Below are 15,383 nucleotides of genomic sequence, written 5' to 3'. Positions count from 1 at the left end.
ATGCCGGCATTGCAGGCAGCAGCTTTATCCTCTGTGCCACAGCGTTGGACCCCATTCCCAGACTTTTAACACTAGATTATTATATTTTCAGTTCTGTTGGTTCTTACTTCTTTTCTGATTCATGACTTATTTTTAAATGTTTCATCATTTCCAAATAGGAATGATTTTTTCCCCAGTTGTTTTTCCTGATGATATTTAACAAAATACATGTAGTTAAGAAAACATGGTTTGTACAGTACCAGCTCTTTAAAATTGATATAATTGATTGAGAGTTTAGATATGGTCCAGTATATGATCAGTTTTTTGGCAATTGTTGATATAGTATTCTCTTTGTGTGTGCTATTCAAGTTGCCTTTAGTATTAACATTTTATTTGTTTTTGGTAGGTTGCTCTATCAATAAATAAAAGTTGTATGTTAAAATCCTTTTTTAAAAAATATTGATTTATTTGAAAGGTCAAGTGACAGAGAAGAGGGAGAAAAAGTCCGTTCAGTGGTTCACTACCCAAATGCCCCCAAGTAGCTGGGGTTAGACCAGTCCAAAGCTGGGAGCCAGGAACTCCACCCCAGTCTCCCACATGGGTGGCTGTGACACAAGGAATTGAGTCAGCATCTGCTGTCTTCCAGGAGCATTAGCAGGAGGTGGGATCAGAAACCAGAATAGCTCTCCAACCAGACACTCTGGTGTGGGATGGGGGCATCGCCCAAGCAGCGGCTTAACCCACTGCGCCATAGATCTGCCTGAAAACATGACATTTTGACAAATTTCGTCTTTTATAAAAGGAGTATTCAAAAATAAGCCCTGTCCCAACATCTTTAGCAGTGGTAACCTTTGTAAACTGCTGCCTTAAATTTATTTTATATTACTGTTGTATTTACTAATACTTCTAAACTATTACATAATGTGAAGAAAGCCTGAAGGCAATAGAATTGTCCAGGAGTGTTACTCTGAGTGTTTTATCTTTGCTAATTGTCAACTGTATAGTAATCTTATTAATTCTTGATATGTTTTACTTAAAAAATCTTTCCATCCTTCCCCTTCTCTGGAAAATTTGCCGTAATTGTTTCTGCATTAGCAGGAAGCTGGGGTCAGGAGTCAAAGCAGGTGTTGAGCTCAGGTACCTGGAAAGTGGGTATCTTAACTGGTGTCTTAACAGCTGGGAAAAACACTTGCCCTCTGATTCTTACTATTTATTTAGAATATTAAATTTATTTTGTCATTGGTTTCCATTAGTAATTGAAGATCACATTTCATTGGCTTTTGTCCTTGTTTCATTGTTATGCTTACGAGTTAATGGTTAGGAGCAAGCACTTGACTGCCTAGTGGTTAAGTTACCAGGGGAAGTACTTGTGTCCTATATTGGTGTACCTAGATTGGATACCTGGGTTTGATTTCTGGTCCTGAATCCTTATTCCAGCTTCAAGCTGACTCAGACCCTGAAAGGCAGTGGTGATGGCTCAAGTAATGATTTTCCTGCCACCGTGTAGGAAGCCTGGATTTAGTACCCATCTTCCGACTTCAGCCTCTGCCCAGTCCTGGCCAGCGCAGACATTGAGGAGAGAACCCGTGGATGGGAGCAAGCTCGCTCTCTGTGCCTCTCCAATGAATAATAAAAAGGATATGTTTGGGGCTGGTGCTGTTGGCTCACTTGGCTAATCCTCCTCCTGTTGTGCCGGCATCCCATATGGGCGCCGGGTTCTAGTCCCAGTTGCTCCTCTTCCAGTCCAGCTCTCTGCTGTGGCCCGGGAGTGCTTGGGCCCTGCACCAGCATGGGAGACCAGGAAAAAGCACCTGGCTCCTGGCTTCGGATCTGCACAGCACCGGCCATAACGGCCATTTAGGGGTGAACCAGCAGAAGGAAGACCTTTCTCTCTGTCTCTCTCACTGTCTATAACTGTACCTGTCAAATAATAAATAAATAAATACATTTTCAAAAAAAAAAAGGATATGTTTATCACAACAGGGTCCAGTGTTGCCCCCTAAATCATCTTTGAGGTCACCAGTATGCCTATTGTACTTAAAAAGAAAAAAATAGTGGTGATTTTGCTTACTTGTTTTCTACTTTTTGATTGTTTCTGTCTTTTCTCCTCTCTAGATGGAAACTTTTTCTTGGTCATTTGTACTCTTTTGCTATTTATTAGTCATTTCAAATCTACTTCTTTAAATAAAGTATTTGAGGATCTGATTCTGCTTTTTTTTTCCTCCTAGTTTCACTTTCCATGCCTTGTTTCTTTAGATGTTTTATGATTTTTCTTTATGAATTTGTGCTTTTTTGGAACTTTAACTGTGGAAATGTTTTGAGATCTGGGAACAAAGTGGATTTTCCCAGAGGTTATTTGTTCTCACTTCTATGAGACATTTGGGGACCTACGACTCTGGAAGCCTGTGAAAATAAGTTCTCAGCCCATTATTATGGATTAAAGCTGATGATCTGTGTGAAAGCTGATTTGGGGTTATGGAATACCCAGAGAATATCTTCTGTACTCTCCTACTCAGTGCCAAGGTCCAGGACAAGTAATTCTCCTTGCATGCTCCTTGGGGACTGCAGTATTTCTAATTTAGCCCTACATTGGATTTGCAGTGCTTTGAAATTTCAGTTTTATGGAGGAGGAGTCTTTGAATCCTCACTTCTAGGGTGCCCTGGTCTTTGCTATGAAGATTGAAGTTCAAGTTCATCTAGTCTAGCAACTGACCTTAAATTCTGTGTTATGTTGTGTTCATTCATTTCAGCCTAGATAGTATGTACATGTCTTGCCAGCTCATTGAGTACTTAAGAGAATTTAACCCCTCTCCCCTATTTTATTTATTTGTGGTGGTTTTTTGTGAGGGGACCAGTCATGGTACCTAGCCCACCAGAGTGCTAGAAATGAAAGTTCTGATCACCTCCCTGTCACACAACAATGCCAAAAATACTTAATTGAAGGTAATAATGGTTTGATTGTTAAGTATTATAATTTGACCCACCTGTAAAAGAAATTTTTTTCATAGATTCAGTTAAATATTCTTTTTAAGGATAAAGATAACTAGTAAGTCCAGATTTTCAGTTTAGTGTTGAATGATAGCTAACTTCAAGAAATCTTTTACATGAAGGTGTGAATAGAATTTTGGTATTCTTGGTGATGAAGGTGGGAGAGGGGCTGGCACTGTGTAGTGGTGGGTAAAACCTCCTGTAGTACAAGATCCCAGCCGGTTCAGTTCCCAGCTGCTCCACTTCAGTCCAGCTCTCTGCCATGGCCTGGAAAAGCAGTAGAAGATGGAAGGCTCTGGGCCCCTGCACCTGTGTTGGAGACCCAGAAGAAGCTCCAGATTCTTGGCTTTGGATCGGCGCAGCTCCAGCCATTGCAGCCATTTGGGGAGTGAACCAGCAGATGGAAGACTTGCTCGCTCGCTCGCTCACTCTCTCTCCATCTTCCTCTCTGTAACTTTGTCTTTCAAAAAAGTAAATAAATAAATCTTAAAAAGAAGAGAGAAGGTAGGAGAAAGAAGCAAACAGTAAGGCAGAATATCTTATAGTTTTATATTTTAACAAAATTAGAATTTTACTACCTTTTAAGAGCTAACACATTAAATAATCACATAGTATACCATAAATATGTCCAATTTTTATGTCTAAAAATTAAGTTTTTTTAAAATTTAAGAGTTAAAATATATAAATGAAAGCTAACTGTGCAGCAGCAGGGAACCACTGTCTTGGATTATCTTTGTCATCTTTTTACAGTATATCAGAATAGTTACTGATTTGTTCATTAGTAGCAACTGGGAGGCGTGAAATCTAGATAACAATGACAGCACAGATTTTTGAGGGAGAGGCTTCATGAATCACCTTCCTGTTACAACTTGTGAGTGAACTAAAGTTACTTCCCCAGCCTAAAGACTCCTTAGGCCCTGGGAAGCTCAGTCTGCTTTTTCGGACTGTTGGAGCCTGAATTCAGTAGCAATGAATGTGTTACGCCTGTTGTTCTTGGATACTGGTAAGATGACAGAAGAAGTACTAGATGGTTGTTTGCAGTTTGTCTTGGAAAGTTGTTGTCTGTGGTTGATCATAAACTAGTACCTCCAAAATGTTGCCAATTAAAATATCTTATAATCAGAGATTCTCCACAGTAATTTAGATTGATGAGTACAAAACACAAGTAGCTACCTACAAAGTGATTAGAGAAGGGTCTTCAATGTGGGTGTAGCTACTACCACATTGTTTATTTAAGAAATCATTCTTTAAACTCATTTTGCTTTTTTAAAAGGATTATTTATTTGAAAGGCAGAGTTTTTGAGAAGGGGGAGACAGAGAGAGAGAGACAGAGCTTCCATTTGCTGGATCACTTCCCAAATGGCCACAGTGGCCAGGACTGGGCCAGGCTGAAGCCAGGTGCTTCTCCCACATCTTCTGCTGCTTTCCCAGGTGTCATCAGCAGGGAGCTGAATCTGAAGTGCAGCAACCAAGTCTCAAATTGGCACCCATATAGGATGCCAGCATCATAGTCAGTGGCTTAACCTCCTTCTCCCAACACCAGTCCTTATTTTACTTTAAGCTCCAGTAATGTATCTTTCAAAAGCATTTGTGGGGAAAATTGATCTTTGATGATTACTTAGGAGGAGAGTAGAAGGCTTAAAAATAAATTTCTTCATTCATGCTTTCTCAGTTAGCTCTAAATTTAAAATTAGACCTGGGCTAATTGCAGTCTGCTTCTCAGTAGCCAAATTAATTGTCTCAGAATAAACTAATATAGATTACAATTGGAGGGGCTGATGCTATGGCATAGCAGGTTAAGCATCCACCTGTAGTGCAGGCATTCCATATAGGCTGGTTTGAGTCCCAGCTGCTCCAGTTCCAATCCAGCTTCCTGCTAAAGGCCTGGGAAAGAAGTAGAAGATGGCCCAAGTACTTGGGCCTCTGCACTCCCATGGGAGACCTGGAAAAAGCTCCTGGCTTCAGATTGGCCCAGTTCCAGCCTTTGGGGCCAACTAGGGGTGAACCAGCAGATGGAAAACCTCTCTCAGTGTTTCTCCCTCTCTGTCTGTAACTCTGCCTCTCAAGTAAATAAATAAATAAATCTTTAAAAAATTACAACTGGAAATTTGAGGAAGATTTTAGCTTTTTTATCACATCATATACTGTAACATTCTAAGTGAATTAAATACTTAAAAGGAAAAGATAAAACTAGACTAAAATTAGGAAAATATATATTATTAGGATTGGAAGGGCATTTCTGTGCTTGCAAACCAAGGCAAAAACTATAAGGTTTGGGTAGGAAGAAGGGATGCACTTGGCTTTCTTAGGAAAGCAAGAACTGACCCAGCAACACTGTGCCAAGTTTGTCTCTTTGTTACTCCCATCCAGTCAAAAAAAAAAAAAAAAAGTAAATAAATGTAAACAAAGTGACTGTTTTGATTAGTTTAGGCTTTGTGGGGTGATGATGATTTGATTTTCCTCTGAAATTTGGCAGCTGGAACAACTAGGAATAAATACCATCCTGATTTTATGAACTGTAATTTAAATATTTAATGAAGTGACTCTGTATTCTTAAGTGGAACATTTTATATATTGGTGAAATAAAAATGTCTATAGCTTCTGTAACTTTATTTTGAATATCCAGCTCACTGTTAACGAAGCAGCTGCTCAACTCTGTGTGAAAGATAATGCTCTGCTGACCAGAAGAGATGAACTTTTTGCCCTGGCTAGGCAGATTTCTCGAGAAGTCACCTACAAATATACTTACAGAACTACCAAGTAAGTGTCTAACTAATTGGTGTTAGTTTTGCATTGCTTGATAGAAATAAAGTTTGAAACATCATCCATTGATAGAATATGAGTGTTTTTGAAAACGTACAAGTTGAGGCAGGCATTTGGCATAGCAGTTAAGCCTCTTGGTGATGTCCACATCTGATATTTGAGTGGCAGCTCTGCCTCCGATTCTAGCTCCCTGTAATGCATACTCTTGAGAGTGAGCAGGTGATGGTTTAGTAGTTAGTCCCTGCCACACCCATGGGAGACCTGGATTGAGTTCTGGCTTCCTGTTGTGGCCAGCTGTTGTAGGCGTTTGTGGAATGAACCAGTGGAGCTCTGTCTCTGCCTTTCAAATAAATAATTTTCTAAAAGGTAAAGGCATGATGTAGTTCTGTACAATTACAGGGTTGGGCACCGTGGGTTAAGCTGCTGTTTGGGACACCCACATCCCATATTGGACTACCTGGTTCAGGTCCCTGCTACTCTGAGCATCCAGTCCACCATCCTGCCAACTTGGGTTCCTGCCACCTACATAGGAGACAACATGGAGTTCCTGACTCCTGGCTTCAGCCTGTATAGCCCTGGCTGTTGTGGGCATTTGGGGAGTGAACCAGCAAATGGAATCGCAATCTCCCTCTCTTTAAGAAATAAACAATGCAGTGACTTTTTAAAATGCTATTACTAAAGTGATTTTTGTTAGTTTGCTTAATTCTCTTCTATCTCTGTTCCCTAGTACTTAGAGCATTGTTCTGTAGTAGTGGTTTTAGTTTGATGTCATATGGGATTAGACAGCATTTACATACTTATACATCTACAAACTACACAAACTTGTTGAGCTCTCTATGGAAAAAAGTGGCCCTTTTGCAATCTGAGATTAGCTGGATATGTAAAAGGACTATTTTCAAGGGAAAATTGGAAGAAACTTTTATTAATAGCAGATGGACTGTGGAATGTGAATTTGAAATGCAAAATACAATATTGAAAAGCAATAGTAGTTTCAAAATTTAATGTCAACACAGTCTTGTTATTGTCCATCTTATCCTCACTTGCACCCTAAGTGTTGCCTACAGGTATAGGATTATTTTGATGTTGTTCACTTGATTCTGCATAGAGTATGATTTCCAGCCCACCATCTGCTGTGCATGCCATTGCTTCTCTCAGTAGAACCATTGGACTGAGTATTTGTTGGAAATTTGCATCCCAAGCACCCTTCCCAGCCCTTATAAATCAGTCTTTGGGAATGGAACCTTCAAATCTGAGCTTTCATAAGCATCTGTGCTGATTCTTATGCATATACAAGTTTGAAAATTACTACTATAGGCATTTGCTTTGACAGCATTATTTTCCCTAATTCATAGCTTCATTTTTGTCCTACTTTAGTGCTATGTACAAACTGACAGACAGTAAGTAAAATTACATAGACCAGATGAACTGAGTGGGGACATACAGCAATGTTATAGAATTATTTGCAGGTTTTTTAGAGTTATTCAGGAGTTGATTCCATTTTTTGTTTTCTTTTCTTTATTATATAGTACATTTTCTGATTATTTTACTTAACTTTTTAATCAAAATAATACATGTATGTGATTTAAGAAGTCGTATAGCACCCAGGGCAGTGATCCCCCTTCTCACTTCTCAGATCATGCTCTAGAGGCAATTGCCTTTCATGATTTTTAGCTGTTTCTTCTTGTACTTAGATTTATATTTTTTTATAAGTTAGGTATATTTTAAAATACATGAATGTTTTCACATAATTTAGAAGCCAAACCTTTGTTTTAAAAAAAGGAACATAAAAAGTTTCACTTCCATCTCTCTCTTACCTTGTTTCCTGATACAGGTGATTTTAATAGTTTCTTTTTCATTCTTCCAGTGTTTTCTGTATCCAGCAGTGGGGAATGTCCATCCCTCAGGCTGTATAAGGCCTAAGAAATCCTGTGGTCTGGTCCTACCAAGGCAGCTCCAGGCGGGACTTGTAATTCAGTAAATCTAGAGCAGGCTAATTTTTAAGTTGATAATCTTGGTGGCCTGCAGATGATGTTATAAATATCCAAATGGCCTTGGCAGAAGAAGGTTCCCCACCCTTGTAAATGCACATGCAAAAGAGTGCAAATACATATTCTCATTTTCTTTTTTCAAGAAACAAAAGGAAGCATGCATCTGTGTGGCTATATATTACTTTGTTTTACTTGACATTTTGGAGACCTTTCTTTATTAGGATATACTCATCTGCCTCATTTTTTATAGCTGCATGATATTGAATTGGGTGGTTGTCCCATGACTTAGTAGGTCCAGTCTTCTGTCAATGATACTTCAATTGTTTCTAGTTTTTTGTACTTATAAATGATGCCACAATAAGTAATAGGCACATTGTATTTTGTTGATTTGAGGATATACTTTAACATTTTCACGTTTTATATGGAAGTATGACTTAGAGTTGATGACTTGTCATAGTTTAATTGGCAATGATATTTCATAGTGGTACATGAAATAATTGTGTCTCAGAATTGATGGAGTGCCCTTTTATGTATATCCTCTGGGATAGATTCCCAACCAGAGATTTCTGAGTCAAGGGTAAATGCATTTGTAGTTTAGGTAGATAAACTAAATGTACTAAATCTAATATAACCTTAAGCATTTTTCTTAAATGGTCATTCTTGTCATTTTATCTAAATTATTCCTACTTAATTGTTTTTTTCTCTTTTGTGATGTGATAATCACTAAATATTAATTGAGTGCTATCTGTGTGGGAAGGTCTTGGGTAGTTGCCATTTAAAGTGTATAATGGTGTCTGCATATTCCCTAATGTTAATTTGGGAATGATGAAAAATCTTTCTCATTATTTTTATGTTCATATGTCATTTCTCATGTTGAAGTTTCAGGGTTACATATTTTGGTGTAGAACATTATAAGTTGAGAAGCTTTTGGAATAATGTTTGTTGCTTTCTTAAGTTTTCTTTTTCTCTCCATTACCCCTTAGGTCAAAATGTGGAGAAAGAGATGAATTATCCCCAAAGAGAATTAAAGTGGAGGTATGGTTATATATTATATTTTCTTATGCTAGTAAATTTGCTTCTGTTTTAAGATAATTAAAAATTGAGTAAAAACCTTTACTAATTCAGACCCCAAAACATGAACTCTAGAATCTTAGAAACAAAAAAGAATTTTGTTACTTTGAAGGGTCTATAGTAATTTGAACTAGCCAACCAAGAAGACTCCTTTTTGTTTTTTTAATTTCTGTATTTTATTTGAATGACAGAGTGTCAGAGATCTTCCATCCTCTGGTTCTCTTTCCATTTGGCTGTGACACCAAAACTGGTCTAGGTCAAAACTAGGAGCTAGGAAGGAACACCATCCTGGTCTCCCATGTGGGAGGCAGAGGCTCAGGAACTTGGGCCATTTTTTTGCTGCTTTCCCAGGCTCATTAGCAGCAAGAAGCTGTATTGGAAGCAGAGCAGCTGGGACGCAAATAAGCAGGCTACTATGGGATGCTGGATGCTGTACCACCATGCTGACCCCCAAAGGAGATTCTTAAAACTGTTTGCTGGGTTGATGTCCAGTCAGTTTATCAAAGATTGATTTGCAAATTGGTGTTTCTTACAGATTTATATATACTTAACTTTAACTTAATTTAACCTTACTGGTTAAACTTCATTTCAGAATTTTATTTACATTATTAGTTATCAAATAATTCAGAAGTGCTAACTTTTAGTTTCTTTATATTAGTTGTCTGAGGGAAATGACAATTTGTTTTTTTGTTTTTAAACGTTTACTTATTTATTTGAGAGCCAGAGTTGTAGACAGAAGGAGAGACAGGAGAGAGCGATCTTCCATCCGCTGGTTCATGCCCCAAATGGCCACAATGCCCAGGGCTTGGCCAGGTTGAAAACACGAGCCAGGAGCTTCTGGGTCTCCCATGTGGGTGCAGGGGCCTAAGCACTTGGGCCATTTTCCACTGCTTTCCCAGGCCATCAGCAAGGAGCTGGATTGGAAGTGGATCAGCCAAGACTCAAACTGGCACTCATATGGGATGCCAGTACCACAGGCAGAGGTTTAACCTAAGCCACTGGCCCCAGAAATGAAAATTTAATAGCAGCAAATTATGGAGACTTTACTTCAGCCCGTACTATAGGATCATTGTTGAGGCTATTCTGATTTTAGGCTTGCAAGTGGTAAGGTGAGGACTGAGCAAGAAAAAATGTGCTTGTCTTTTTTTTTTTTTTTTTTAAGATTTATTTTATTTTTTTGAAAGGTAAAGTTAGAGAGAGGAGATATTTTCCATTTGCTGGTTCACTCCCCAAATGGCTGCAATGGCCAGGCTGAATCCAGGAGCCAGGAGCTTCTTCTTAGTGTCCCACATGGGTTCAGGGGCCCAACCACTTAGACCATTTTCTCTTGCTTTCCCAGGCACATTAACAGGGAGCTGGATCAGAAGTGGAGTAACTGGTGCTCAAACTGGCGCCATATGAGATGCTGGAGTCGCAGGCAGCAGCTTTATAGCTGTGCCACAATGCTGGCCCCATGTGCTTGTCTTAAGGCTCTGAGAACGATAAAATAGTTTTGGAACCACTGTTCCTTAATTCAGATAGGGTACTTTTTTATTCTGTAGGCTTCTTTCTTCCTTTTTCTCTTAGGCAGAGGTGGGTGATCAATGCTCTGTTGGACATCCCGTTATTTAATTTCAACTTAAAGCAGATTATGCTGGACAACACTAAACTTCGATCATTAAATTAAACTAAGTGTATGTATATGGAAGTAATACTTTAATTATTTTAAACTTTTATTTAATAAATGTTAATTTTTAAATTGATAATTTTGTATGGCCTGTAAATGGTGTTACAAATATTCAAATAGCCTTTGACAGAAAACAGTTTCCCTAGCACTGGTTTATAATATTAGTTATGGCCCTTCTAGTCCTGTATTCAACAGGAAATCATTAAATTATAATTATAGATGATTAGTTTATTGTCTATTTATTTTTTGATAGGCAGAGTTAGTGAAAGAGAGAGAGACAGAGAGTTATAGTAGTGAGAGAGAGAGACAGAGAGAAAGGTCTTCCTTCCATTGGTTCACTCCCCTATTGGCTGCCATGGCCGGCACTGCACCGATCCAAAGCCAGGAGCCAGGTACTTCCTCCCGGTCTCCCATGCGGGTGCAGGGACCCAAGCACTTGGGCCATCCTCCACTGCCCTCCCTGGCCACAGCAGAGAGCTGGACTGGAAGAGGAGCAACCAGGACTAGTACCCAGTGCCCCAACCAGGACTAGAACCCAGGGTGCCGGCACTGTAGGCGGAAGATTAGCCAAGTGAGCCACGGCGCCAGCCTATTGTTTATTTTTTTTTAAGATTTATTTTTATTTACTTGAAAGGAAGAGTTAGAGAGAGACAGAGATCTTCCATCTGCTGGTTCACTCTTCAAATGGCCACAATAGCCAAGGCTGAGCCAGGCTGAAGCCAGGAGCCAGGAGCTTCTTCTAGGTCTCCCACGTGGGCACAGGAACTGAAGTGCTTGTGCCATCTTCCACTGCTTTACTGGGTGCATTAGCAAGAAACTGGATCAGAAGTGGAGCGCTGGGACTCAAAGCAATGCCCATATGGGATGCCAGGATTGCAGATGGCAGCTTAACCCACTATGCCACCGTGTCGGCTTCAGTTAGTTTATTGTTTACCAAAGCCACTTGAACAATTCTGGATTCAGAATTAAGATAAGTGGTGTTTCCTTTTCCTGTGAATAACAGTTCTAACTCTTTCTCAATAAGAGAAGTGACTAATCAGCCTCTAGCTTTAAATACTTAGTAGGTTAGTAGACACTAACCTGTTGATTTTGTTTCTCAGAAGTAAGCTCTAGCTTTGAATTTCAGACAGTGGCTCACTTCTGTGTTGTCACTGGTTTGTTTTTAATTTTGTTTTTCTTGGTTTTTGTTAGTTGGTTTAAGATTTACTTATTACTTGAAAGGCAGAATGACAGACAGAGAGAGAGAGAGATCTTCCACTTGCTGATCCAGTTCCCTAAGTACTCACAACAGCTGGGGCTCGACCTAGTCTCCCATGTGGGTGACCAGAACCCACTACTTGGGCTACCATCTGTTGCCTCCCAGGTGCATTAGCAGGAAGCTGGTTGGAAAGCAGAGTAGCTAGGACTTGATTCCAGGCACTCCAGTGTGGAATGCAGGCATCCCAGGTGGTGCCACAGTGCCTTCCCCTTTGCTTGGTTTTTAAACTAAAAGCCCTGTGTGTGTCAGTCTTCAATATCTCTTCAATGTGTGTGACTCGTGGTGTGTGTGTGTGTGTGTGTACCCATGTATGTTGTATAATCCTTCAAAAAATAAACAGTATTGGAATTTGTTGTAATATCCTCTTAGTGAGATTTGATATAGTAGAGCTGTTCTTCTGATTCTGTAAGCTGGTTTTGAGGTAGTTAGTATTGGTTTGTAAGGTTACTATTCCCTTAGGGCTTTTCACCAAGCGTTAGTATTTTACTTACCTCTACCTTCTGGCATGAGAAGGAATTAGGGGAGCCTCTTTTGGAGGTAACATTTAAGCTGACTTTTAAAAGAAGGGTAGGGGAGCAAGCAGGATGGCTCAGTGGGTTAAGCTGCTTACTTGGGATACCTGCACCACAAGTGTAGGTTTACGGTTTGAGTCCCAACTACTCCACTTCTGATCCAGCTCCCTTCTAGTGCAGCTGGGAAGCAGCTGATGGTGACTCAAGTAGTATGGGCGCCAGTTCGAGTCCCAGCTGCTTCACTTCTGATTCAGCTCTCTGCTAAGGCCTGGGATAGCAGTAGAAGATGGCCCAAGCCCTCGGGCCCCTGCACCCATGTGGGAGATCCAGAAGAAGCTCCTGGCTTCAGATTGGCACAGGTCCAGCCAGTGCGGCCAATTGGGGAGTAAACCGTTGGATGGAAGACCTCTCTCTCTCTGCCTCTCCTCTGTCTGTGTAACTCTTTCAAGTAAAATAAATAAGTCTTTATAAAAAAAGAGTAAACCACAGAGGTAAGAAAATATTAGGCATGTTTAGTGAAAAATAAGTAGATCAGTTTGCACATAAAAGAACTCATAAGGTAGAAAGATTTTAGAATTCTTTGAGCATGCTTTTTCATTTATTTTGTAGTGTTGCCTTTGGGATTGTCAGCTTATTATTCTCTGCTTAAAAAAAAGGAATATAAAGATAAGCTTAAAATGTTGTGAAGTACAACTGATTCTTAATTACTAGGCCCAAGTTAAGGAGACAATTTCTTTTTATTTATTTTTTAAGGAATACAAATTTCTTGAGTACAACTATAGGAATATAGTTGTTCTTCCCACCATACCCATCCTCCCATGCATACTCCCACCCCTCTTCTTCCTTCCTCTCCCCTTGCTAGTCCCATTCTCCATTAAGATTCATTTTCAATTAACTTTGTACACAGAAGACCAACTCTATACAAAGTAAAGATTTCAACAATTTTCATAAACACACACACACATAGAGAACTAGTTTTACAGTTAACTCTCATAATACAATTAACTGAGGACAGAGGTCCTGCATGGGGACTTACTGCACAGTGACTCCTGTTGTTAATTCAGTTAACACTCTTATGTATGACATCAGTGACCACTTGAGGCTCTGGACATGAGCTGCCTAGGCCATGGAAACCTTTTGAGTCCACAAACTCTGTCAGCATTTGGACAAAGCCACAAGCAAAGTGGAAATTCTGTCCTCTCTTCAGAGAAAAGTACCTCCTTCGTTGATGGCCCCTTCTTTCCACTGGGTTCTCACAGAGATCTTTCATGTAAGGGGACAGTTTTTTCTCTTCCCTTTTCATTTTTAATTTTCCAGAATCCTTAACAATAACTAATAAGCATACATGCCAAGTTATGGACTCTTTTAATCTTAAAAAGATAATTTTTACAATGAAAAGAAATGTAATATCCAGTAGATTATATAGAAATGGGATCAAAATAATGTGACACATGAGAAAAACTTTTTCTTACCTACCATTACCCATGCCTTAGGGTACCCTAATAAAAATAATGCTGTATTGAAGCTCCATAAGCTCTCTTCTTGTTGCTAAATATTTCCCTGATCTGTACATGTAGAGTTGGGGAGAAGGTAAATGGAATGAATCAAGAAAAATTAGCTTGATTTATGTATACCCTACCTATGACAGAACAATTTAAGATAGTTTGACAACTGCTTAATTAAAGGAGGTGAAAATCAAAGAGACGAAGAAGTCTTCTACATTTTTTAAAATTTAAGTTAAATGCAGGTTGAGTTGGCGTCGTTTGTCTTTCATTGAGAACCTGCTGAGTCCTGTGAACAAACTGTTGTTATCTCCAGGGTTGTAAGGAGCCTCTTAGAAAGGAGGAAGGATCTATAAAGCTGCTGGGCTCAGGGCTGTTTGTAGCTCACCTGTATGTTTTCTTCATTCACTGAAATTGCTGGAGACCAGGCAGGGTTGGGAAGGAGGTGAGAGCATTCTTGACCTTGTGGGGGCTGGAGGAACAAAGCAGTTAGAGATAGCTGGATGAGAGAAGTGAAGCTTGTTAATGGAGCCTAGGAAGTGGGAGAGCTGGAGCCTGAAGAAGAAGGACTTAGAGGAAATGTCTGCTAGCAGTTCAGGGAGGGGTGGGGGAGGGCGGTGAGAAGGGGATTCTGTCTGGCTACCTACACTGTTATTAAGCATCTTGGGGGAAAAAAAAGCTGCCCTAATTTGATGTAGACTGACCCTCTGGATCAGAAAACCAGAAGCATTACAATCTGCTGTTCATACAGAAAGTGCGAGTAGGAAAAGGAAAATGCACTTGTGGGGTTGTGAACATCTGCTGGGACCAGTCATTTAGAGACAGCTGAGCAGCGTGGCTTTAAGCTGCATGCTGCTGTTTGACAGGAAGAGTGAGGAGGACGGGGTGGAGACCAATGGGATGAGGATAACTAGGTCAGGAACAGCTCTACATCTTTTATTTTCTTGGTGTTCAGACCCAGTTTCATCAGCAAGGGACCACTGTGATTAATGGCAGCAGGCAGAAGTGCGACAAGGAGATAAATTGCTCATAGCGTGGTACAGCTGGTGCCTGGGGAACATGCTTTAGAGACCTAGCATAAAAGGCCTGCACCAACTCAGTGTGAAAAAGACCAGTTTCATGGCAATGTTCTCATTTTCATTGCCAAGTCCTATTTTTGGATACCTTGAACCTACTTTATATCTCATACAGTAACAGCTGTTTGGTCCTGATGAACTGTAGAAACTGTAGGAGAAAACCAGAGTGACTAATGTACTCACTTGCAGAGACATCACTGATTACTTGGATATTGTTATTTACCACTTATTTAAAACTTATTTCTCTTTATTAACAACGAAACAGCATCTGGTTTCTAAAAACTTTTCTCGTGTAAGAGTTTGGAGTTCCCCCTTCCATCTTTTCAGTGCTCTGATGATTAAATAATCCTGACAGTGGTACCAGCATGTATTTGTATGGAAGATTTACCATTTGCATTACTTCGTTTAATCCCCACAAATGTCCTAAACAGGTGGCATGATCCCCATTTAAAAATGGGAAATACTAGAAATAGTGAGGTTAACTTTCTTACCTGAGATCACACATTTGGTTCCTAATGTAAGAAGATTAGATTACTCCTTTCTCCCTCTGCAAGTTCCTTCAAAAACAGCATTGAGATAC

The 15,383-nt window shown here is 39.7% G+C and overlaps 1 protein-coding gene across 3 annotated transcripts in view; it reads left to right on the top strand.

Annotated features, from left to right (window-relative positions):
- NAB1 (NGFI-A binding protein 1) overlaps positions 1–15,383 on the top strand; it is a 50,446-nt gene that overhangs the window by 20,787 nt on the left and 14,276 nt on the right. For all 3 annotated transcript variants that reach the window (XM_017342992.4, XM_002712343.6, XM_089330176.1), the window contains exons 3-4: positions 5,594–5,727; positions 8,702–8,753. In XM_017342992.4, the coding sequence (XP_017198481.1) occupies positions 5,594–5,727; positions 8,702–8,753 (186 nt within the window). The remainder of the gene's footprint in view (positions 1–5,593; positions 5,728–8,701; positions 8,754–15,383) is intronic.

This window comes from Oryctolagus cuniculus, chromosome 3 (genome assembly GCF_051225735.1).
Source record: "Oryctolagus cuniculus isolate XC-2025 breed Fujian yellow rabbit chromosome 3, ASM5122573v1, whole genome shotgun sequence".
Taxonomy (NCBI): Eukaryota; Metazoa; Chordata; class Mammalia; order Lagomorpha; family Leporidae; genus Oryctolagus; species Oryctolagus cuniculus.
The sequence above is the reverse complement of the archived record's forward strand: the minus strand, read 5'-3'. Positions and strand labels throughout refer to the sequence as shown.